The sequence below is a fragment of the Scophthalmus maximus genome, chromosome 15, assembly GCF_022379125.1.
Source record: "Scophthalmus maximus strain ysfricsl-2021 chromosome 15, ASM2237912v1, whole genome shotgun sequence".
Taxonomy (NCBI): Eukaryota; Metazoa; Chordata; class Actinopteri; order Pleuronectiformes; family Scophthalmidae; genus Scophthalmus; species Scophthalmus maximus.
The window spans coordinates 17,175,937-17,198,279 of record NC_061529.1 but is presented as its reverse complement, the minus strand read 5'-3'; the positions used below and the strand labels follow the sequence as shown (position 1 = coordinate 17,198,279).

Below are 22,343 nucleotides of genomic sequence, written 5' to 3'. Positions count from 1 at the left end.
TCTTCCCTGAAAAAGGTTCACATTCACAAGAAATATTTGATCAATTTCTAAAATGACACGTAGCAGTTTGGTTCGGTGCTGTACAATTTAGGTCCCATCATCCATCCATCCATTATCTATACCCCTTTATTAATGGGGGGGCATTCCCAGCTGACAATGTGGTAGATGGTGTTAGATTCTCATTTCAATGCAAAGTAAAAAGCGAACATTAATGCATTGGAGAAATAAGGAGACATTGACAATTTGACAGTCTTTATTCATCTATTAATAATCACTTTTTTTTTTTTTTTTTTTTACAAAATTCACATGGTTGTTAGCTTCCTCTTCCGATCGGTCCATTTTATTCACCAACCTGTGACTGTGGGATTGAGTCACCAGTTCGACAGAACGCACGAGTCTCTTCTATAAGCCACTTCTTATTCAAGCATGGGTCGTATGTACGCCACTGTAACAAGATCACAAACACTGTCTAACTGCTGCAGCCAATCCTGCAGGAAAGTCAGTGAAATTAAGTTACACACTTTCATCATATTTTAAGAAAACTCGCATTTGACCTCGGGGGTGGGGTTGGGGGGATTGAAGTGTAGTTGAATATGGTCAACAATAATAATAATTCTTTTTATTACAATGACAATTGCAAGAATGTTGCTATGACAATTACGTGCATTAGGGCCGTGCAATCTTCCTTGATTGCTCGGGATCGTTTAGATTTCGGTTTATCGAAGCCATCTGGAAAAAACAGTTTGTCTGCCACATACAGCATCTTGACATGCACACATTCCAACTTAAGTCTCCTTAAAAAAAAAACTTTATGTCATTGTCAAGCTCACAAGAAGCAGTTTCTGCTTCAAGTGGCAACATCCCCCCCCCCCCCCCCCACACACACACGTACAGATTAGGCTGCCTGTGAAATTACACAAAGGAAGCGAGAGCCCAACTGCCATCACCACGGCTCCACAGTGGGAGGACGACCTCACAAAGAATGCAGCTGGACGATCATGGGACAAAAAGGGGGAAAAAAACTAAGAGAAAGAACGACGCTAACACGATTCGTTGTCTGTACGAGTGGAGACATGCATCCTGTCTTCATCCGTACCACTGAGTTAAATTTGAACCTGAAATGCATCATCTCACAGCCTTGTAGAGACCTGGTCATGGATCAAATGGCGTCTTCAGGTGAGGGTCTGTGCTCGTCTGGTGACTGGCTGTGCGGCGGGGAGGGGAGGGCCTGCTGAGGATGAGGAGGAGGACCCATAGAAGGAGGCGGGAGGCTGTCGGCAGGACGGTGACGCATGGGGGGACCATAGTGAGGATGAGGAGCTGGAGGAAGAGGTCCACCGGGGGGGAAACGAGGTGGGAACATCATCCCTGGAGGTGGAGGAGCCCACCCTGGAGGCAGATCAAACAACACACAGAGAGACAAGGTTACACTGCTGACATCTTGGAGACGAGAAGGAACCTGCTGTGAAGACGGCTGCGGCCGCTTACGAGGCATCATGGGAGGGCCCCCCGGTCCCCTTGAAGCGTAGAAATCAGGAGGTGGGGGTCCGTAGGGAGCTCTACGAGGGAAGGGACCATCCATGGCGCCCCCCGGCGGTCCAGGAGGCAGCGGGCCCCCCATCCTTGGGTCTGCTTCGGGGGGAGTCCTTCGATCACCGGGACCAGACTGTTGATTCAGATTCAAACGGGTAAATGTCGCGGAGGCTCCAGTGGTGAGGGAGTTACTCGTAACCTCATTTAACACAGTCCCACCTCCTCTGGACGGACAATTGTATCTCACTGTGTACTGAAACCAGTTTCTCCGTGACAGCATTCACAATACTAGAGATGAGTCTAAAGATGGTGTTTTTATGCTCTATAATCTAATCTTAAAGAAAAAACAACATTTATGGAAATTTCACAACCAGACAGTCAACCCTGTACAGATTGATCTCAGGTCAAAAAGTTACAGGAGTGAATGTGGACATGAATCTGAACACGAGAAATAGTTCATGAAATACATGTGCATGATCTCTTACATAGTTATTATTATTCTAAACTCTAATAAGACTCCACTAGAGTTGCAACAGTTAATCGATCAATTGATTAGTAATCGAGTTAATCGCCAACTATTTTGATAATCGATTAATAGTTTCAAGTCGTGTTTATGAAAAAAAAAGCAAAAATTCCCTGATTTCAGCCTCTTAAATGTCAATATTTTCTGGTTTCCTAGTTCATCTGTGACAGCAAACTAAATATCTTTGGTGTGTGGACAAAACAAAACATCATCGTGGAGTTTGGGAAACAAGATCAACGCTACCTATTCCTATTAGTTTGCTGGAAAGATCTACTTGCTGCCATGTACCAAATATTTCTTAAAAAATATAATAAAATCTTACATGCCAAAGACTATTACAAGGGCAGGACACACTTCTCTTACCTCTCTGTGATCCTGTTCACCAGGTCCAAGGCTGTTTTCTCTAAACGAGCCATCTGCATTGAAAAACACATTAAATAGAGGTTTTGATTCATACACGTGCAGATTTTCTAAAGATTCCATTCTGCTTTTACATTTCAACTTGTCTATAAGTTATAGATGGGGGGGAATCCGCTGTACAGATTTCAGTGACTCACCTGCCATGTCTGCTGGGTGGGGAGGTCCTGGTGGGCCAGCAGGAGGGAACCCCCTGAGATGAGGGGGAGGAGGGCCAGGAGGGAGGGAGCCCGGAGGGGGCAAAAGGCCCATAGCTCCTGGATGTGGCGGAGGTCTCCTGAACAAGGGACCTCCTGGTTCTGGGAACATATAGCCTAAGAGAGACGCAGAGTGAGAGGGAGAGAAAACAGTTAATTATAAATATCATATGAGCAGCTCTTCCCAAAGCTCAGTTTTGTGGGTAACTCCATTTATGAATAAATGTGTGAGTGTTGTGTGAACACAACAATAAGTTGTTTAATTGTATTTTTGGTTATAAATCTTTAAATGATCCGTTGTTGTTTATCACAGAGCTGCATAGACATCTGCAGTTTTCAATGTCAAGACTCAAAATGCATCAAACATGCATTGAACATGCATTAAGCGTTCACATGCACAGCATATGACTTTAACTGTTGGATAACCAAATCAACTAATTACTTTAATTATGGCTGCATTCCCTCGGACCAGGAACTATAGTTATAGCAGCAGAGCGATTGATAATGTTATAAACTATTATCCAAATAAATTCTTCTGTGTAAAAAGATTTGGTTTCCCAAAAGACACGGTACCACAAAGACTTTATGACATACACACACGACATATCGGGCCTCAATAGAATCACGATGCACCGCGTATAAATAATGTCTCCGTTAATAGATGTACAGTTTATGACCCAACAGAAATCCAGCGGCGCCGCGTTCGAATAGCTCCCCCTGAAAGTGAAAACTTAAATATAGAAATGTAAAAGAATAAATACTGAAGGCTGATTCTCACATTGATAAGCAGAGTTATAGAGTTATTTTAATTTAATCTTTGACTCTGTGCTGATGTTCTCAGCACAGCACATGTTCTAGTTACGTCATCTGCAAAGAACGAGAATTATTCCCCACCAACACAGGAAAAGAAATACATCAATAATATACCATAAACAAGGTAATCGCGGTTCAAACCAACCTAAATTTTTATTACTTACCTCCTCAGTTTTTGGCCTGATGAAATAAACTCATTTCATTAGGGGACACTCGCCCTCTGATTCTCTCTGAAAAGGTTCACTTGTATGTAGCAACTGAATAAACTGTTACTCGTTTAGAAAAGGAAATGTCAACTCGTGTGAGTCACTCGTTTTGTGTTAGGAAGCTGCGCATTAGATTAGATTATTTTCTTACATTTTCCTTTGCTTTACACATAGTTATGTGGATTGTCAAGTTTTAAACAGGAGTTATGGGTGACGGCCCCATTGTGCTTTGTTATATTCTTAAAGTTTAGGCAAGACAGGCTGTATATTTGATTGTATTTATTTAACACAGTTTATTCAGATAGAAGGTTGGGGTGAAATAGAGGTTTTCTTTTAATTTGTTTTTTGATTTGTCGTCACCTGCAGCCCTTTCCTTTATTCGTTGCCTCACCCGACTCCTGCTCTTTCATTTTCTAAACAACAGACAGCTTGGTTGCCTGAAACCATCTCTGGTCAATTGTTGCTTCCCTTTCCTTCACCCTAGAGCGCTTTAAGGATTGTAACACATATACGCACACATACCTGGAGGTCCTAGCGGCCCAGGGGGTCCTGACGGGGGTCCTCTGCGATCTCTCTCCCATGTGGGAGAGATTGAACCACTGTCTGAATGAGGACCTCCACTCCGCTCCATCTCCCCTTGGCCACCAGGGGGCTCCATGGGACCACGGCCCACTGTGGACGAGAGGGGCCAGAGGGAAACGACAGAGGAGAGACAGAGGAGGGCGGAAGAGGGCGGAGAGGGTTGAAGATGGTGATGAGCATGAGAGACAGACAGAGAGAAAGAGAAAGAAAGAGAGACAAAGAAGGGGACAAAGAGCCCAAACACCAAATATCGGAAAGAAACAAGCAAGAGAGAAAAAAGAGAAAGTACGAGAGATGTCAATGAGAATGAACTAAGAAGATTAAATACATTTCACTGCCATAAGCTGGTCACTCTGAACGTTCCTCCATGGACTCATGCCAGCATACACGCCATGCTACTACAGATGCAGTTGATCATGCTGCAGTCAGCTCATCGTCTCTGAAATGATGCACGTGTTTACTGTAATGCTTATGTGAATGAATTGTACTGAAAACAAGATGAATGTTTTTTTGTTTTTTTAAATAAGCAGATAAATGTATGGAGGAAAATGATTAAAAACTATATTCAAGCCCTCAGTGGCTGATTATGTGGATCATTATGGACAGTCTTAATTATTTTTGTGTGTAGCTGTAGGTGATTGTATATTAGTGTGTATACCTCTAGGAGACAATCGAGTGGGCGGTCCATCCATTAATGTTGGAGGAGACAGAAAAGCTCTGGTTTCAGATGCTGGTCGACCCAGAGGAGAGGGACCATACGGCGACCTTTCAGCTGGAGGGGAAGCAGAGTTTGGTGAGTGCAAGGTCAAAGAAATCTGTGCCACACTATCACAAGGCCTAGAAGTCCCAGCGTAAACTGTAGGGGTGGACCGATTATCGACCTGGCCGATTATCGGAGCTGATTTTCGTCATTTTTATGATAATCGGTATTGGCCATTTTTTAAGACAATTTGCCGATTAGATAATTTCACTTTAAAATGTGATACTTTGGCTCTGATGCAGCCGCAGTCACTACTCTGGACTTAAGCAATCTCCCATCCATGTTTGTTTGTTCAACATCATAATAATGCTGCTGATAGCTGATGTTGAAAGGTTCAGTGAATTAAAGATATACTATATAAGCAGTTCACCAAAGTTTTATGTTAAGGGTTTGTGTTATTCTAAAATTCTAAAACACTTTTTTATTGCAAACAAATATTGGTTTCAAATATCGGTTATCGTTCTCTTAGATAAGTAATAATCAGTATCGGTTTCAACATGGAAAAAGCCCTATCGGTCAACCCCTAGTTTCTCAGTAATGCATGATTCATGTGTGTGTTTGTGTGTGTGTGTGTGTGTGTGTGTGTGTGTGTGTGTGTGTGTGTGTTCACCTCTGAAAGGCATTGGTCTGGCCAGACTGTCCAAAGCGTATGGGTCTTTATCAAGAGCCTCTAGCTTGAACTGTGTGTCTGTCAGCCTGTAAACAAACACAGCTCATGTTAACAGACGACAAACATTTTTTGGGGACCCCGACTCTTACACTGCGATGTATAAAATATATGAATACATTCAAGACAAATGAGCAACAAACAAACATGAGCAGGTAATTGATCTACACTTACTTCTGTCTCAGGAGGGCATTCTCTCTCCTGATGTCTGTCAGGTCCCTGTCCGCTGCTCGGGCCGCGAGCTAGAAAACCGAGGCGACATCAGTACCATGACTTGACCAATGTGAATAGATACGGATACAGTGAAGATCAGTGTGCTTAAACACACTGTTAAGCTACATGACTTGAGTACAGCACTTTAATAAAATTACAGACTAAGAGAGGAGTCTGTGTGCGCTGCAGTGACAGACAGGAAATGAGGAAACATACATTTTGACACCAATATAGAGTGACATGACAGTTTAAGGAGGAGTCTTACTAACCCAGTTATTGTGAGCCTTCTTCTCATGTGCAGATATCTGGGTCTGGTAAGACTGCTTGGATTTCTCCAGCTCCTCCTCCATCTCCTCGGCTCGTTGTCTGAACAAACACAACGATGTACAATGAAGTGACATTGTACGTGTGGAAGGAAGTATAATATAATACTTGGCAGAAGCAGCAACCTGTAGTTGTTGAGTTCTTCCATGGCCAATGCAATGTTTTTGTCTGCTTTGTTTAACTTCTCTTCTTTCTGCAGGCGCTCCTTCTCCTCCACGGTAAGCAGTCTGCAAACACACATGAATAGGTTTCTCACGTTTTGTAAATGATTCAACTGCCACAGCTAGAATCGATAGATGGGCCTTTATCTGTGGGTCTGTACCTGTGCAGCTTCAGCTCATTCTCCTGGTACATTTCTGTCATAATCTGGAGTTTCTGTTGCAATCGCTGGACCTGAGCACGTGAGTACAGAGTATTAACTCAAATGCAAATTAATGGAGGAGATTATGAGATATGTACACATCTGAAGTCCTCTACCTGATCTGAGTAGTGCTCAGCATCTGACTGCAGAGAGACTTTCTCATTCTCCAGCTCCTTAATGCTCACTGGAAGAAAGACAAAATACACATCATTTACGGTGGCACACAAACCAGTGATCATTAACAGTCTCTACAGACATTACTGTTTTACAATCTCTAAGAAAGGTCGTTCATATGTGACAAATTACACAACGGATCACACATATTAGTGCGGCCAGTGCTAATTATCACTCTTCATTTTGTTTGTCTTGTTCTGTATCGGAAAACTTGACGACACTAGTAAGGTGGACTTCAGTGTTAAGTTGACTCACCTTGCAGATCTTCTTTAAATTTGACTTCATTATTCAATTTTGCAAACACTCTGTCCTTGTCTTCATCTACTGATTTGAGGTCTGCGTTCAGCTGCACACAAGCACAAACAAAGAATACTAGCAGGTGTTCCTTCTTATCAACTAGCACTACGTTAAAATGCTAAATCCATAGTATTCGCTTACCTTAGCAGCATAGATGAGTTTCTGGACTTTCTGTAAATGGCCTTGCGAGTCGGTCCTCTCCCCTCTGCCATTCTCCTCTTCATTTCCTGGCGCCCCATTGGATGTCTCCTTCTCTGCTCCTTCCTCTTCCTCCAGATCTGAATCCCAAGCTTTCATCCTCAGCAGGCAGTCTGTCAAAGACTGGAAGCACAAAGAAAAATTGTTCTCAACCATCTGTTTTGAACAATATGCAGTAACTAATTCAAGTTAACTATAATTAATGATAGAACAAACCATACCATAATACGCTCATCTTTATTGGCCACATCCTGCTGCATCCCGCTGTAGGTGACCTCACACCTCCGCATCTCCTCCTCCAATTCGCTCACTCTTTCTGCCCATCCCTCCACCTGCTGCCTCAGCTTCAGAAAGAGAGACAGACAGAGACGACATGTTTGTGAAAGGAAAAGAAAAGGAGAGGAGAGAGACAAAGATGACAAATATGTCTCATACATGTCAATTATGCAAATGCAAAAAAACGTGTCTTTGCGCATGTACAAAGCATCCAACCTGAGCATTGCTCTCTTGAAGAAGCGTGTTCTCCTCTCCAGATGTTTCAAGGTTCCTTTGCAGTCTGTCGCTGTTCATACTGTACACTTTCAGAGTGGTCTGTGCCTAAAACAGATAGGCACACGGACACTCAGCAAAAGGGGAAAAGAAGTAGCAGCAAATGGGAGAGTCAGGAAGGTGAAGGCGCAGAGTGGACAGGGAGTAGGAGAATAACGGTGACTGCACCTGCTCTTCCTGTGACTGGAGTTCTTTGGTTTCCTCGTCAAATGTTTTCATGCCCTCTTCGAGCACTGCTATCTGGAGAGATCAACAAATAATCCACTCCATCATTAATACATTATGCACTAGATTCACAGTTAACACAGTCCATTAGAATTTCACTGTTTGCTACTGCTGACAGTAGTGTGTGTGTGTGTGTGTGTGTGTGTGTGTGTGTGTGTGTTGTCTTACCCTTCTTTCTTGCTCTTCCCTGTGTTGCTTCTGCCATTCCAGTTGATCCTTCAGTTGTTCGAGATCCCTCTCCAGCTCCTTCTTAGCATGTTCCAACTGCCTGGCTTTCATCTGGAGCAGCGAGAAAACAAATGTGTCCAAAAAACACCATCAAACGAGAACAAGATACCATTTCAGACAAGTGGTGAAGTGGGTTCAAGATTTGACCTTGCAAAAATACATGCACAATAATATCTATTATATTGCATTATGCAGTTGTGTTGAGAGGCTTGATTAAGTATTCCATGCATTAGGAGGATTGAAATGACTTTGATCACACTTTAGGAATAGCAAACAAATATCATCGTGCACCGTGCAGAGCTCTGTAGTAGAGCAACCACACACACAAGTGAAGTGGCTGAAGAGGCGCAACACAGAACCAACTAACAGTTTGGACAAACCGCCAAAACATACTAAAACCTTCTTGTATGCGTCCTTCCTGTACACAATACCAGGCACAAGGACACATCTATTATACATGTCGGACGACTTGGTGCGTCTCCCTTTTTGATCAGATAGCTAACAGATAACATTTGAATAGAGGATGTAAGATCCAAAGACTGTGTTTAATTGTTTGTTTACACTGTGCACAGATCCCCAGCTATTGACTCTAAATTAAAAAACAAAAAAGACACTTCCCATTGTTGCATACATTTTTTGTCCACATTTCTCAACCTCCCTTTCATTTTGGTTTCTATCTGCCTTACCTCCAGATGTTCTGTCTTTTGAGTTTGGGCCAAGGCACCGCTGTCCCTCAGTGAGTCCTCCAGTTCATCATACTGCAAACAGCACATCATTGAGAAATATATTAGATTGAATGTTGACAAGACTCACGATCACCAGAACAAAATGAAAATGTCCATAAATATGTGTGATTAATTTAGTAATGAGAAGGCTCCTGTCCTCAAACCCCATATAACAACATAAATTAGACATTGCATCTTTTAAGTCAGACATTTTTAAGCCATGGAAATCAAAACACAACCGTACCAACCTCTTGTTGACATTTACTAAGAGTCTCAAGGACTTTACACTTCTCATCCAGCAACTCCGCAGCCTGTGCAGCCATCCACTGCTCTTTACCTGAGAAACAGGGAAAAGTGTTATTTTTCTGATTCATGAGTGATAACGCTGTGATCAGAGAGAGGCTAAATCAGCAGCCAAAAGTGACGTGTTGGTTTTATTTCTGTAAAGTTATCAGAATGTGATATCAAGTAAAGATTAATGATGCGTACCTCGATACATTCTGCTTCTGACCTGTTTAAAAATAAGAAGAGAATAATGATGAACAAGGGTTCTTTAAGGGAATTGCTGGGTTGATATATGGGACGATTGCCAAAGGAACAAGTGTGGCCTTTGTGTGATTGAAGCAACAGTAACACTCCAAATCAAAATGTAAACATCTTAAGTCTTAGTGGCGTTGGTGTGCATATGAATGTGTACTCACAGAGCTATAACATCTACAGGTGAACAACAGCAGCGTCACCAGTCCCAACACACTGGAGACGATGATCGGTTCCCACGGCACCCCGTACAGGTCCGGCCCGGGTCTGATGTCATCAGGCAGCGACGACACAACCTGAACGAAGGGCAGAGGAATGGCTTAGTGTCGGAGGTGATTTCAGTGGACATCTTTAAAATGAAAACGGTGCGATCTTCTTTAAGTATAGCAACGAAATGTGATTCAACTGAACTAAGTCTCATCAGCATGTTATCGTTGCATGACAGATCTGCAAACTGCAATTTCTACTCAGAAAATCTGACAAAAGCTCAACTTTCGTTAATGCTTATATCTTTTTTTCAGTGATTATTTATACTGTCAGAATTGGTTTCTGGCAGCTTGTTTTCACTTGTCGAGCAGAGCACATAGACTTTTTATGAGGAACCAAGCAAGAGGCAAATTTTCTCAGTTCATCTTCCAGCTGTTCTAATGTCCTTGCTATTGACTTCGGTCAACCAGACAGATTACCACACAGCTGTTATAGGGACGAAGCTGTCATCGTCTCTGCCACAGGGGACATCAACATTCAACCTGCCATCCTTTACCCCAAGACATTTGGGAAGTGAACGGCAGCACTACACCTGATGAGACAAATGTTACCACAGCTAACTCTGACATCAAAATAATAATAATAATTAAATAAATTAATTTAAAAAAAGGATTAGGAAAAAACAAGAGAACATATCTGGTGTAAACCTGAGGAGTGACGCAAACCCCGAGACGTAGACACTTCGCTGCCGAGCTGCTTGACAGTCGGCTACGTTGCTACAGTAGCTGCGCATGCTAGTCGCGAACATGCTAACGAAACCTGCCACATTACGTACATCCTTCACTTTCTCCACGGCGACGCTGTAGTAAGCCTCGGCCGCCGTCCGCAGGTCAGCCGCTTCGCCGGCCAGCTGGCCGCTCGCCGGAACCTCCGCCATGTCCCCAAGATTATTTCATTTGGCCGAGAGTGAAGTCCCAGTTGCATTTATTCCGACATTGGGAAGGGAAACTACAGCCGTCACCCGGGCTAGCGGCGGTATCGCATCCTATTCACAACACCGACGCTCAGGAGCAGACCACTGTCTGCCGCACGTCGTAGGGGGGGAGGGGGGTACCGAACTTCTCCGCAAAGTCCTCCTTACGACTCTCATAGATTATAATCGCGGGTGATTTTATTATTAATACAGCCCTTAAAATATACATCAAGAACAGTAATGTATAAACATTGTTATGTGCACTTCTGAGTTTAGGTAGATGGCGACGCACCCCCCCAGCTGGCGCAAATGGTTCCTCTCGCAACGTCACCAATTGTAAAATGCCACACTGGCACGTCGGAGTGCTTTTAAGGTGACACCGGGAGGAACAGGTGTCGTGTGAGACAACCACCGTGGACTGCGCACGGCCACTACAGTATCCTCAGTGTTGTTTTCCCACGGGGGTTTGCATCAACCAGAATCATCATTGTGTCTTTGCACTAACGTCCCCTCTCGTTGAAAGGCGCACGACCACACGTCACCTGCTCTGAGATGACGTCATAAGTAGGACACGGGCGAGGGACGTGACCAGTCGCGTCGTTCGCCCGGCGGTCGTCACCCTTTAAGGGAGTACTCACTGAACTGGCTTCATAGTCATCCATTAGAAACTTGACGATCCGTGTGCCTGTGGAATATTTGAAACGGTTTTCCCCTTCGCAGCACGTTGGTTTGCCAAGCTGGCTCAACGTGTGTAATGTAGACGACCCGCAGCCAGCCTGACAGCTGGGACGCCGCCGAGTGGCGCAGGGAGAAGTCACATCAACATGTGACGAGTCCAGCATGTCGACGAACCAGACCGCACAGTTCCAGACACTCTACCAGCACAAGTGTCCCTTTGAGTGTAGGACTCGTTCGGGATGTTCTGAATCGAGGTGGAACCAATGGCACGAAAGATCAATTAATGGCACAAAAGATCAATTAATGGCACAAGATACCATACATACCCATATGGATATGTATGTGCATTGTGTGTAAAACTTGTGGACAGCAAAGATGATGAGGACTCAAGAAAAATAAAATACTGTGTGTTTTCAGGAGACACAGACGACTGGTCTTTCAATTCAGTTTCAACTTGAGAAAGTCCAGTCGTCTGTGTACAGTTTTGTACAACTATAAATACCATGAGCTTTGTGAATGAGGACTTTGTATTATAATGCAGTATACTGTGTGTATCTTCTCTGCTGATTAGAAAATCCAGCTCCGATTAGAAGAAGGCCAGCTCGGTCCACCCCCATAGCCAGTGGAGGTGATGGGAATAGGAGAACCCCCCCCCCTTGCAGCACACCATTGCGGCACTTCGGAGCTCCTTCATCTACAGACTGATTCACGGTTAAAGACATCACATCACATGCGACAAAAATTAATATCTCAGGTTTAACCAATTTAACTGTACACTACTCATTTTCTATCTGTGCAATTTCAACATCTTATCTGTGTGGAGCTGTTGACACTGTAAATATTCTGTTTACATGTGTTTGTTTGTTTGTTGTTGGCATGTTATTATTTTGTTTAGATCTTGTATTATTTTGGATAATTGGTGGCGGTTATTAGATCCACAGAAAGGGCTGTATATATATACGGGCATAGGTTACAGGAAATGGAGGGCACACAGTTCTCACCAGGTACTACCTGTGTAATGATGGCAATTGGACGAAAGGCAATGATGGACGGTGGAGCATTGCCATTATAACATTGTTTCCATTATTTCTATTGTCTAGAGTTCCATGTGTCTATATTGAATGTTTAATAATTCATTACTTTTACTATTTCTATTTCTATAAAGGATTATCTCATTTTATCGTATCTTATTTCGATATTACACTCAAGGAACCTTTAGCAGTAACAAACTCGAGACACTATTACAGTGCTGCCCAACAGTGAGCACTAAGGACAACACATGGATTAATCTCCCTATGAAAATATGGAACGATGTGGTAAAAACAGAAGATACGTATTTGAAATAGTGTTTATGACACTGAGTTGACCTTGACTTAATTAGACTTGTGGTTTTTAAAAAATAGGCAACAAGGGGGCTCTCAGCTTACAGTACTGTTATGATAAAGGCCCCAACTACAGGACTGTCATATTCTAAAAGATACATTCGAATTGGAATAGAGACTTTTTACAGATATTTATAAAATCAGACATAATTTCTTCCAAGCAATTAAAGGTGGATATACAGAAGAAACACAAAATAAAGGTGTAATACGTGTATTGTACTCAGCATTTGGGTCACAAAGTTTTACCCAAGTTATTTCTAGAATAAATGATGTTTTTTTGATCATGAGAATTGGAACATTGTTGAACGTGGACAACATATGTGAAAAACAAATGGGAAGTGTTTTATCATTGTCACTGTAATCCAGTGCATTGCAAAAAGGAACCTTTTTCACCATCATACTGTATTTCATTGTTTGTCACTGGCAAACTAATTTGATTTCGTTATAATTTCCCATACGTTTGGCTTCCATAGATTGATATGTGCTAATGAAACCTACCTGAGCAGTCCATGTGACAAGCTCCCCCGCGGCTCGAACGTGAGTGGCTGATTCTTCGGCGATGCGATGAACAAAGTCCAGAATCTGCTTTGTTAGCCCTAGAGTCACAGTGACAAAGAAAACCATTGAATCAAGTTTAAAAACAAATAGAACACAATAGGAAATCAACTCAATGATTTGACATTTGTTTGATATAGGAAACTACTGTAAAATGTTGCGAATAAATGTTCCAGCCATGGCCACGACACTCCAGGTTGTTTTGGTGACGGATGCGGGTTGCGGCGGCTCAAGTAGCATCTCCCTCGTGTGTATGTAATTGCTTAGGATCTTTGAATCATCGTTTAATCCATCTTGACTAAGGGACACTTGAGCTGTCCTCACCTTCCAGTGGCTCTGGTGTTCCTGACTGATTATGAGGACGGGATGCAGCGGGCACGCGCTCTTCCTCGCATCCTTCGTCGCCCTCTTCTCTTCTCTCATCGGGTGTTTCCCTCTCTTTTTCATGCCGCAGTCCTTCGTTCATTCTGTGGATGTCGTTGTTATCCAGGGTTACAGAGGGACCTCCTGTCTTCCTTGAGTCTTCCCCGGTGCTCAGTTCTCGATCTTTGCCGTGAGTTGACACACCGGCACAGCCGGCCTCAGCTGTTTTTGGGAACACATGCACTCTGATTGAGACAAATGCAAGTCAAAACCATACTGAAGTCAATCAGATTATCTGAACTTCAAACATCACTAATATCAGCCGTGATCATTGCGGCAATATTGAAAAATATACCTTGATGGTCTCCTTCACTAGTGTCTGATTTTCCTGTGCTGGATGTCTCTCTCACTCTTGTGATCAGCATTTCGAGTTTCTGAAGAGCGATGAGTGTCCTGGTCTTCTCCTTGTCCTCCCGCGGTGCATCCGCGAGCCTCGTGCCGGGAGCGGCCAGCGTCTCGCCGTGATAACGCAGGAGTCTTTCCACATCCGAAAGAATGGATTCATCGTGCTCAGGTTCCTCCCTCGCACTCCCTGAGCTCCCCAACATGTAATCCAAAAACTGCAGCTTGTGTCGACCAAAGAGCTCCGTCAGAACAGTCGCCTCATCCACACTCATGTAGGCCGGGAGGTTGTTGTAGTGCTTGGAGAGGGTCTTCGTCCGGAGGGGGGTTTCTGTGTGCAGAGATGGAGTTGTGGACTGGAGGTCGGCAGAGGGGGAAGAATGCCGTGGTTGCTCCACTGGCGCTGTCGTGACAGGAGAGTCTGCGTGGAAATCCTGTTCATCTACCTGATTCCAATCCACCACCTGCTCAGAGATCTGAGGGCTTTGTGTTTGAGATGCCTCAACCGTATTTGTATCCAAACTTGGGCCGGAACCAACAGGGTCCGTTGTTCCGGCGACAGGCGCTTGGCGGAAGAAGCCAAAGGCATTTCTGAAAAGTCCGAAAGCTCCAGTCTCTGTCGTTGGAGGTGAAGATCCAGCGGGATCTTCGGACACACGTGGCACCGCTCGTTCACGCGTCACAGCCGGGCTTTCGGCGGACTCGTTCATCTCACTCCCTCTCACGTCACCGCCGGCCTCGGAGGAAATCCCCTCGCTGCTGGTTTCAGTGTCTCCACGCTCAGTGTTTCTCCCCTGGTGGAGCACTTTGTCGTCAGAGAGGTCACCTGGGTCCCCGTGGCCATCTTCTCCGTTCTCAGCTGTCTGAAGTAAAACGTCATAAGACAGACTACTCTCACCTGAACGTGGCCGATCAACGTCCAAACCGTCCTCATCTTCTTCCTGTCGTATTCTGATTCTCTCCGTTTCCTCAGAGGGTTTAGCCAGAAACTCCCCTGGGTTAACATTTGGATTTTCTTTTGGGATTTTCCCCCCGTCTGCTGAACTTGATCCATCCCCAGAGAATATATTCTCACCTCTGTCTCTCACAGCTTCGCCGTGAAGAGCTCGGTGCCAACGCTCATTGAAACATTCGGGGCTCACCTCCTCTTTCTCCCTCTTGTCATCCTCACCGTCATTCACCTGCCGCGTTTCTTTGAGCTCCCTTTTCTCTTCCTCAACCTCCTCTCTCTCATTGCGCTGTCCTTCCTCACCGGACTCCTCTGCCTCCTCCTGCCTCTCCTCTTCTTTTTCCTCCTCCGCCTTTTCTTTCTTCTCTTCTACCTTTAACTCTCCCACCTCTCCATGCTTTGTCTCCCCCCTTAACTCTTCTGCTTTCTTCTGCTTTTCATCCTCCACCTCCCGTTTCTCCTTTTCTTCTATCTCCTCTATTTCCTTCTGCTTATCATCTTCCTTTATTTCCTCCGCCTTCTTTAACTCCCCCTGTCTCCTTCCATTTTCTTCCATTACTTCCTCCCTCTCGTCCTGCTTCCCCTCATGTCTTTCATTCGCTTCCTGCTGCTTAGTCTCCTCCTCCTGCGTCTTCTCTTGTGCCTCATCCACCTCTTCCCTTTTCTCCTCCTCCACCTCCTCCTGCTTCTTCTCCCCTTGTAAATCCTCCACTTCCACTTGTTCTTCCTCCTCAATCTTTAACTCCACAAACTCCCCCTGTGTCTGTGTTACTTTTATCTCCCCTATTTCCTTCTGCTTTTCCTCTTCCTTTACCGCTTCCTGCATTTCCTTCACTTCCTGCTGCTTCTCCTTTTCGATTAACTCCTCCTCCACCTCCACAGGCTTCTTCTCCCCTTGTAACTCCTCCACTTTCTCCTGTTTTTCTTCCTCCTTAAACTTTTCTATCTCCTGCTTCTCTTCCACTTTTGACTCCTCCACCTGCTTCTTCTCTTCTGCCTCATCCACCTCTTCAATGTTCTCCTCCTCCTTTAACTCCTCCACCTCTTCCGGCTTCTTCTCTTCTGCCTCATCCACTGCTTCCCTTTTCTCCTCCTCCTCTAACTCCTCCACCTCTTCCTGCTTCTTCTCTTCTGCCTCATCCACCTCTTCAATGTTCTCCTCCTCCTTTAACTCCTCCACCTCCTCCTGCTTCTTCTCTTCTGCCTCATCCACCTCTTCAATGTTCTCCTCCTCCTTTAACTCCTCCACCTCCTCCTGCTTCTTCTCTTCTGCCTCATCCACCTCTTCAATGTTCTCCTCCTCCTTTTCCTGCTTCTTCTCTTCTGCCTCATCCACCTCTTCAATGTTCTCCTCCTCCTTTAACTCCTCCACCTCTTCCTGGTTCTTCTCTTCTGCCTCATCCACCTCTTCAATGTTCTCCTCCTCCTTTAACTCCTCCACCTCCTCCTGCTTCTTCTCTTCTGCCTCATCCACTGCTTCCCTTTTCTCCTCCTCCTTTAACTCCTCTACCTCCTCCTGGTTCTTCTCTTCTGCATCATCCACCTCTTCAATGTTCTCCTCCTCCTTTTCCTGCTTCTTCTCTTCTGCCTCATCCACCTCTTCAATGTTCTCCTCCTCCTTTAACTCCTCCACCTCTTCCTGCTTCTTCTCTTCTGCCTCATCCACCTCTTCAATGTTCTCTTCCTCCTTTAACTCCTCCACCTCTTCCTGCTTCTTCTCTTCTGCCTCATCCACCTCTTCAATGTTCTCTTCCTCCTTTAACTCCTCCACCTCCTCCTGCTTCTTCTCGCCTTGTAACTCTTCCACTCTCTCTCGTTCTTCCTCTTCCACATTTAACTCCACGACCACCTCCTGTTTCTCCTTTTCTTTTATCTCCTCTATTTCCTTCTGCTTTTCCTCTTCCTTTACCTCCTCCACCTCTTCCTGCTGCTTCTCCTTTACCGTCAAGGCCTCCACCTCCTCCTGCTCAGTCTCCCCCTTTAACTCCTCCACTTCCTCCTTAAACTCTTCTATCTCCTGCTTCTCTTCCTCTTTTGACTCCTCCACCTCCTCCGGCTTCTTCTCTTCGTTTACCTCCTTTGTCTCCTCTCTCTTCTCTCCTCCCAGTAACTCATCTACATCTTCCTGTTTCCTCTCTCCCTCTACCTCCTCAGCCTCCTCTCTTTTCTCTCCTTCCTTTAACTGCCCCACCACCGCCTGCTGCTTCTCTCCCATTAACTCTACTGCTTCCTCCTGTTTTTCTTCCTCTGCCTCTTTTAACTCCTCAACCTCCACCTGTAACTCCTCCACCCCTTTTGTCTCATCCGCTTCCTGTTTTTCTTCCTCCTCACTTTCCTCCGGTTTCTCCTTTTCTCTCATCTCCCCCACTTCACCTTGCTTTTCCTCTTCCTTTGTTTCCTCCACATTATTTAACTCCTCCACATCTTCCTGCTTCCCTTCTCCTTGTGTTTCTTTCACTTCCCACTGCTCCTCGTTTCCCTTTAGCTCGTTCATCCCCCCTTGCGTAGTTTCCCCGTTTAACTCCTCCTCTTTCTCCTGTTTTTCTTCCTCTTCGTTTGACTCCAAAACCTCATTCTGTTTATCCTCTTCTTTTTTCTCCTCCATGTCGTTCTGCTGTTCCTCTTCCTTTATTTCCTCAACCTCCATTAACTCCTCCCGTCTCCTCTCCTTCTCTAACTCCTCCACCGCTTCCTGCTTCCCCTCTTCTTGTATTTCCTTCACTCCCTGCTGCTCCTCCTTTTCTTTTAACACCTCAGCCTCATCCAGCTTCTCCTCCTCTTTTCCCTGCTGTAACCCTCCCTCCTCCTTTAATTCATCCTGGGTCACATTTAGCTTCTCCTCCTGCTTTTCCTCTTCTCCATCAACTTCTCCGGTCTCCGTTTCTTTCTCTGACTCATCAGCTTCCTTTAGACGACTTTCACTCAAAACCCCTTTCTCAAAATTGAGTGTCTCTTTCTCAGTTTGAGCGTGATGGAGGTCATTTTGTAGGTTTTCCTCAGTTTCCTTTAGCTTTTCAACATCAACTTCACCCTTTGCGACCGTCCGTTCCGCCTGTGGAGACGCAGACACCTGGTCTCCATTGTTCTCCATCAGTGTGGTGCTCTCACCGGGGGAAATGGTTCCCGTCTCCTCCTCTGAGGCTTTTTCAAACAGACTTTCTTCCGATCTCCTCTCAGTTGAGTTGAACAACCCAAGCCAAACTCCTCCCTCCCCTCCTAACTCATGATGCGTCTCTGTCTCTACATTATTATCAACAATAGTCGCAGGCTTCTCTGAATTTTCAGCGACGGGTTTTACACCATGATCACTTACACTTCCGTCCTCACTGTGAACGGGTTCATGTCTCTCCTCAGCTGTGCCGGATGAGGGGAGAGGCTGACTCTTTCCGCTGCTCTCCCCCGCATTGCCTTGACTGCGCTCTGCTGATTCATCGGTCTGAGTCGCGGACATTTCTCTGCGAAGGGCGTCAGTCTCATCGTCGCTTCCATCACTGTCTTGACCGTCGCCTCCGGCACCAGTTTCAACGGGGGTGATTTCGGTCCCTCTCTCATCTCCCTCAGCCTCGCCTACAGATTGTACAGTGGAGTCTGAAGGTAAATCCTCTGGACTGAGCTCAACACTGATGCCAGGTTGTGTCAGAAAATCTTGATCAGTTCTAATTTCCTCCCCCCGTGGCTCCCTGTTAATGTCTTTTTCTATTGTTTTGGGCACCTGATGCTCTTCGCCCTCTGTTTCTGCAGATCTTTCCTCATCTATCGTGAAGGGCTTTTCCCCTAACGCGGTCTGAGGAAAAATGTCTTTTTGTTCGACCGTGGATGCAGCATCGTTCTTGCTGCCGCCCGAATCCTCAGTCATGTCGCTACTGTTTTCCTCCAGTGCTGAGGTGTCAGACTCTGCCTCTATCTCAGATTGAGGAACTTGACCTTGTTCATCCACATCTAATTCTTTGTCTTTATTGGAACTGCTGTTAACACTACTATCTCCCACTTCTGGGTTTATTTCCGTCTCACGCTTTTCCTCCAGCCGGGTTGTGTCAGGCTCTATTTTTTCCTCCTCTGTCTGTGTTTGACTGGCGTCTCCATTCTCTAAAAGAGTTTCCCGTTCAAAGGTTGTGTCCTCGTCTTTAGAGCGACCCCCTGTGCTCTCATCGACTTCGCTCTCGTCTTTCCCGAATCCTAAAATGTTCCCGATCCCAAACCAAGAAGACGATGACTGTTCCTTCTCTTCCTCAACTGTCTCCTCGGCCTCCCTGTCAGCACCGGCCCCGTGCCCTGACTCCTGAGTGGTCGCGCCAAAGCCCAGTGTGCGCGACAGTCCACTTCCTAGCCAATCCAATGTCCGCACCTCTTTCTCCTCCTCCTCGTGTAACTGGCTGCCCTCTAGGTCCAGAGACATCCTTCTGCTCCTGAATGTCACTTCTGGCTCATTTTCATCCCCTGTTTCTCTTTTGCCATCTTGCTCAGTTTTTGCAGAATCCGTTTTTGTCTCTCCGCTGAAGCCGAGCCACCCAGTCATGGTTGAAGTGAGCGAATCAGCACTTTCCTTATCGTCTTCTCCACTTTCCACAGTATCGTCAGGTATTCCTTCTCCTCCAAACCCGAGCCATCCGGTCACTGATGAAGTAAAAGTTTCGGACTTTGTTTCTTTGCTGTCATTGTCTTTCGCTTCTTCAGCCACGTCAACGGATTCTTCCTCTCTCCCCAAACCTAACCATCCTGTCACTGAAGAACCGAGCCACGAAGAGGAGGGAGACCCACCTTGTTCGCTCGGAGCTGCGAGATTGTCTGGGGCTTCCTTGCGCCCTCCTTGAGTCCCGGCAGCAGCATCGCCAGCGTTTTTGTTTTCGTCCCCTGCTGTTGTTGTGGCATCGGCCTGCTGTGGTGGAACAGGAAAATCTGCGGAGGGGTCTGCCGACGGCGAAGGACTTTCAGTGTTTGTGTCGTCAGTGTGTGGGACGGTTGGGGTGGATTCCGACTCCTGGATTTGGATTTTCTGATCACCGTTTTCATCCTCACTGTCCAGATCACTGGAGTCAATAGGATAGCCCAACTCATCCATACAGAAGAAATCAGACCTCTGAATGAGGAGAGAAAATCGGGCTCTTAAATAATGAAGCATATATACAACATAATATCAACTACCAAGGTTAAATCACTCATCGTTAAAATAATTGTCTCACAAAAGTATATCTGTTTCTTGGAGAATGAATATAAATGTTACTTTCTACTTAATTGCTATCACCTCATATATTTATTATGATAAAGTATGTTTTTTTCCTCCACAGGCTGCATCTGAAGAAAATTGAAGTGGAATCGAACAAAAAAATCAAAATCATTTACCTGTGTTTCCACTACTTTCTCAATAGTTGCATAAACCTGCTCCTCTTTCACCGCATCCTTTGGGAAATAGCCAAACTGTTTGTCAATCTGAAATCCAAAGGAAAGAAAACAGTACAATTCAAATGAAGGGGTCACAGCAGGAGGAGTGAACAAGAGAGTATTATTAGTTGCAAAAAGTGAAGAAAAAAAAGAGTGCAAGATCATAAACAGACTCTTAAGAAAACTGGCCTGATTTCTTGCAGTATAAACAGAACGCGAGCTGCAATAAGAAGTCCTGTTCAAATTCAGTGTTTGGACATAACCAAGGTACTCCTGTTGTATTTTATTCAGCTGGGGGTTATGTGCTAAGATGTGCCATATTTCTGATTATATTATTGATATTATAAGTTCAAGATCTAAACAGGGCTACCCCACCTCATTCCATACGTTACTTCTATTTACAAATTGTATTCACATGTACATTTTGGTAAACACACTCCGCAGTAAAAGCTTCCATCTTACAGGAAATGCAGTATATTCACACTCATTCAGTCTGTAGTCTTTAGCTAAAAGCCACTCAAAGCAGTGTTAGGTGATTTCAAAGCATTGGCTGAAACACCAAGTTTCAGCAATTACTGCTAGGAGCTAGTGTTGTGCGGGTCATTATTTCATCTTAATCAATAATTAAATGTTAATCAATAATTAAATGGGGCATCTGAAAATAAAAAATTGAAGACACAAGTAGAGGTAATGTTGGATCATCAGCACACCAATGTATTTTATATTGCTGTCTCTCATTGAAGGTAATTACATCATAAAATATAATGAAATTGGGTGATATCACAGGCATTTGTGTTTATCAGGTGTGAACACTACAGTGTCAACGTGACTCAGCCAATCAGTGCTAAACTAAACGTTCTGTATTATAATCATGAGCAATCTCTTCAACCCAGGACCTTGGGATGAGGGCCTGTTTGTATTAAGAAGTTTTTTATTTATATTCTGCTTTCAACACAGAGGGAGAGAGAGAGAGAGACGGGCAAACAGATGGAGAAAGCAGACAGACATACACTGCCCGCCCAGAGGTCTTCTCTCCTTCCGGTCAGTTTGTGGTAAACAGAGATGGTGTCTCCGCGTCTGAAGCTCAGGAAGCGACAGTCCTTGCCGCGGTGGTCCCTGATGGCCTTCACCCTGCTCATCGGGCCTACACACACGCACGCGCACACACACACACGCACACACACACAGACACAGACATACATAGGTGATTAGAAATAAACAATGGACTGATGGAATAAATGAGAAAAAAAAGGATCATCATCAGCAATCTTAGACGTTTGAAAGGGACAAAATATATCACATTATACTATTAAGTAGAATAAATTGAGAGCTTTGGGACTTACTTTCACACCCAGAATTTCCACAGATCTTGTAGTCAGACAACGATCCCATACTGATGTGAGGAACAATCACAAACACCATGCCTGTAATCCACAGGAGCCTGTCAGCCGCTGAGACGGCCATAGTTTGTGTTTTATCGGGAGTGTATCAGGAGAAAAATGTCCATAATGGGAGTAAATGACTTTGTCCAGTTGTGCTGGCAAGTGGACATTGCCTCTAAGCTGTTGCTGTCATGAAGACTCAACAGCAAATGAGAGAGCTGAGATAAGATATAAGGCTAGCATTGGGGCGGGCTAATGATTAACATTCAAGAGCTGCTTACAACACAAAACATTATCTGATCACCGTTGAAAGGGTTTTATTTCACTTTAGAGAAGAATATTGGAGATATAATGTATTAATTAAATCTCACTTTGAGATGATTAAACAAATTTGGTGACAGATAACTCTCGACAAACGAATAACTTGGCCATTTTTTGGACTTCGCCCGTTATCTAAAAAGCTGGCGGCACATGCGGCGTTCTTCACCACGACGACCAGACCAGCGCACAAAGATGACGTCACGCATGATGGCTCGAGAGTGTA

At 44.7% G+C, this 22,343-nt stretch overlaps 1 protein-coding gene across 1 annotated transcript; it reads right to left on the bottom strand.

The window, feature by feature from the left end:
- Positions 1-238: 238 nt before the first annotated feature.
- On the bottom strand, positions 239-22,019 carry ctage5 (CTAGE family, member 5). The gene is made up of 31 exons (XM_047337814.1): positions 21,761-22,019; positions 21,428-21,561; positions 20,379-20,465; positions 16,747-20,115; positions 16,444-16,704; positions 14,043-16,140; positions 13,649-13,909; positions 13,268-13,365; positions 11,348-11,584; positions 9,694-9,825; positions 9,482-9,503; positions 9,241-9,329; positions 8,954-9,025; positions 8,208-8,318; positions 7,983-8,054; positions 7,758-7,862; positions 7,487-7,609; positions 7,209-7,388; positions 7,026-7,116; positions 6,713-6,780; positions 6,558-6,628; positions 6,361-6,462; positions 6,181-6,277; positions 5,873-5,940; positions 5,642-5,727; positions 4,930-5,043; positions 4,212-4,361; positions 2,614-2,787; positions 2,420-2,472; positions 1,489-1,666; positions 239-1,389 (listed from the first exon to the last, which is right to left on the bottom strand). The coding sequence occupies exons 1-31, from the start codon at positions 21,879-21,881 to the stop codon at positions 1,160-1,162; spliced, it is 9,054 nt and encodes a 3,017-aa protein (XP_047193770.1). The 5' UTR covers positions 21,882-22,019; the 3' UTR covers positions 239-1,159.
- Positions 22,020-22,343: the final 324 nt, after the last annotated feature.

What these genes read in the sequence shown, in the direction of transcription:
- ctage5 (XM_047337814.1), bottom strand. Translation starts at nt 21,881, where the DNA reads ATGGCCGTCTCAGCGGCTGACAGGCTCCTGTGGATTACAGGCATGGTG. An exon ending in AGGCAGAAGAGAAGAAGCAG is followed by an intron (nt 16,705 to 16,746) that starts GAAGAGGTGGAG and finishes AACATTGAAGAG; the next exon opens with GTGGATGAGGCAGAAGAGAA. An exon ending in CAGAAGCAGAATGTATCGAG is followed by an intron (nt 9,330 to 9,481) that starts GTACGCATCATT and finishes CCTGTTTCTCAG; the next exon opens with GTAAAGAGCAGTGGATGGCT.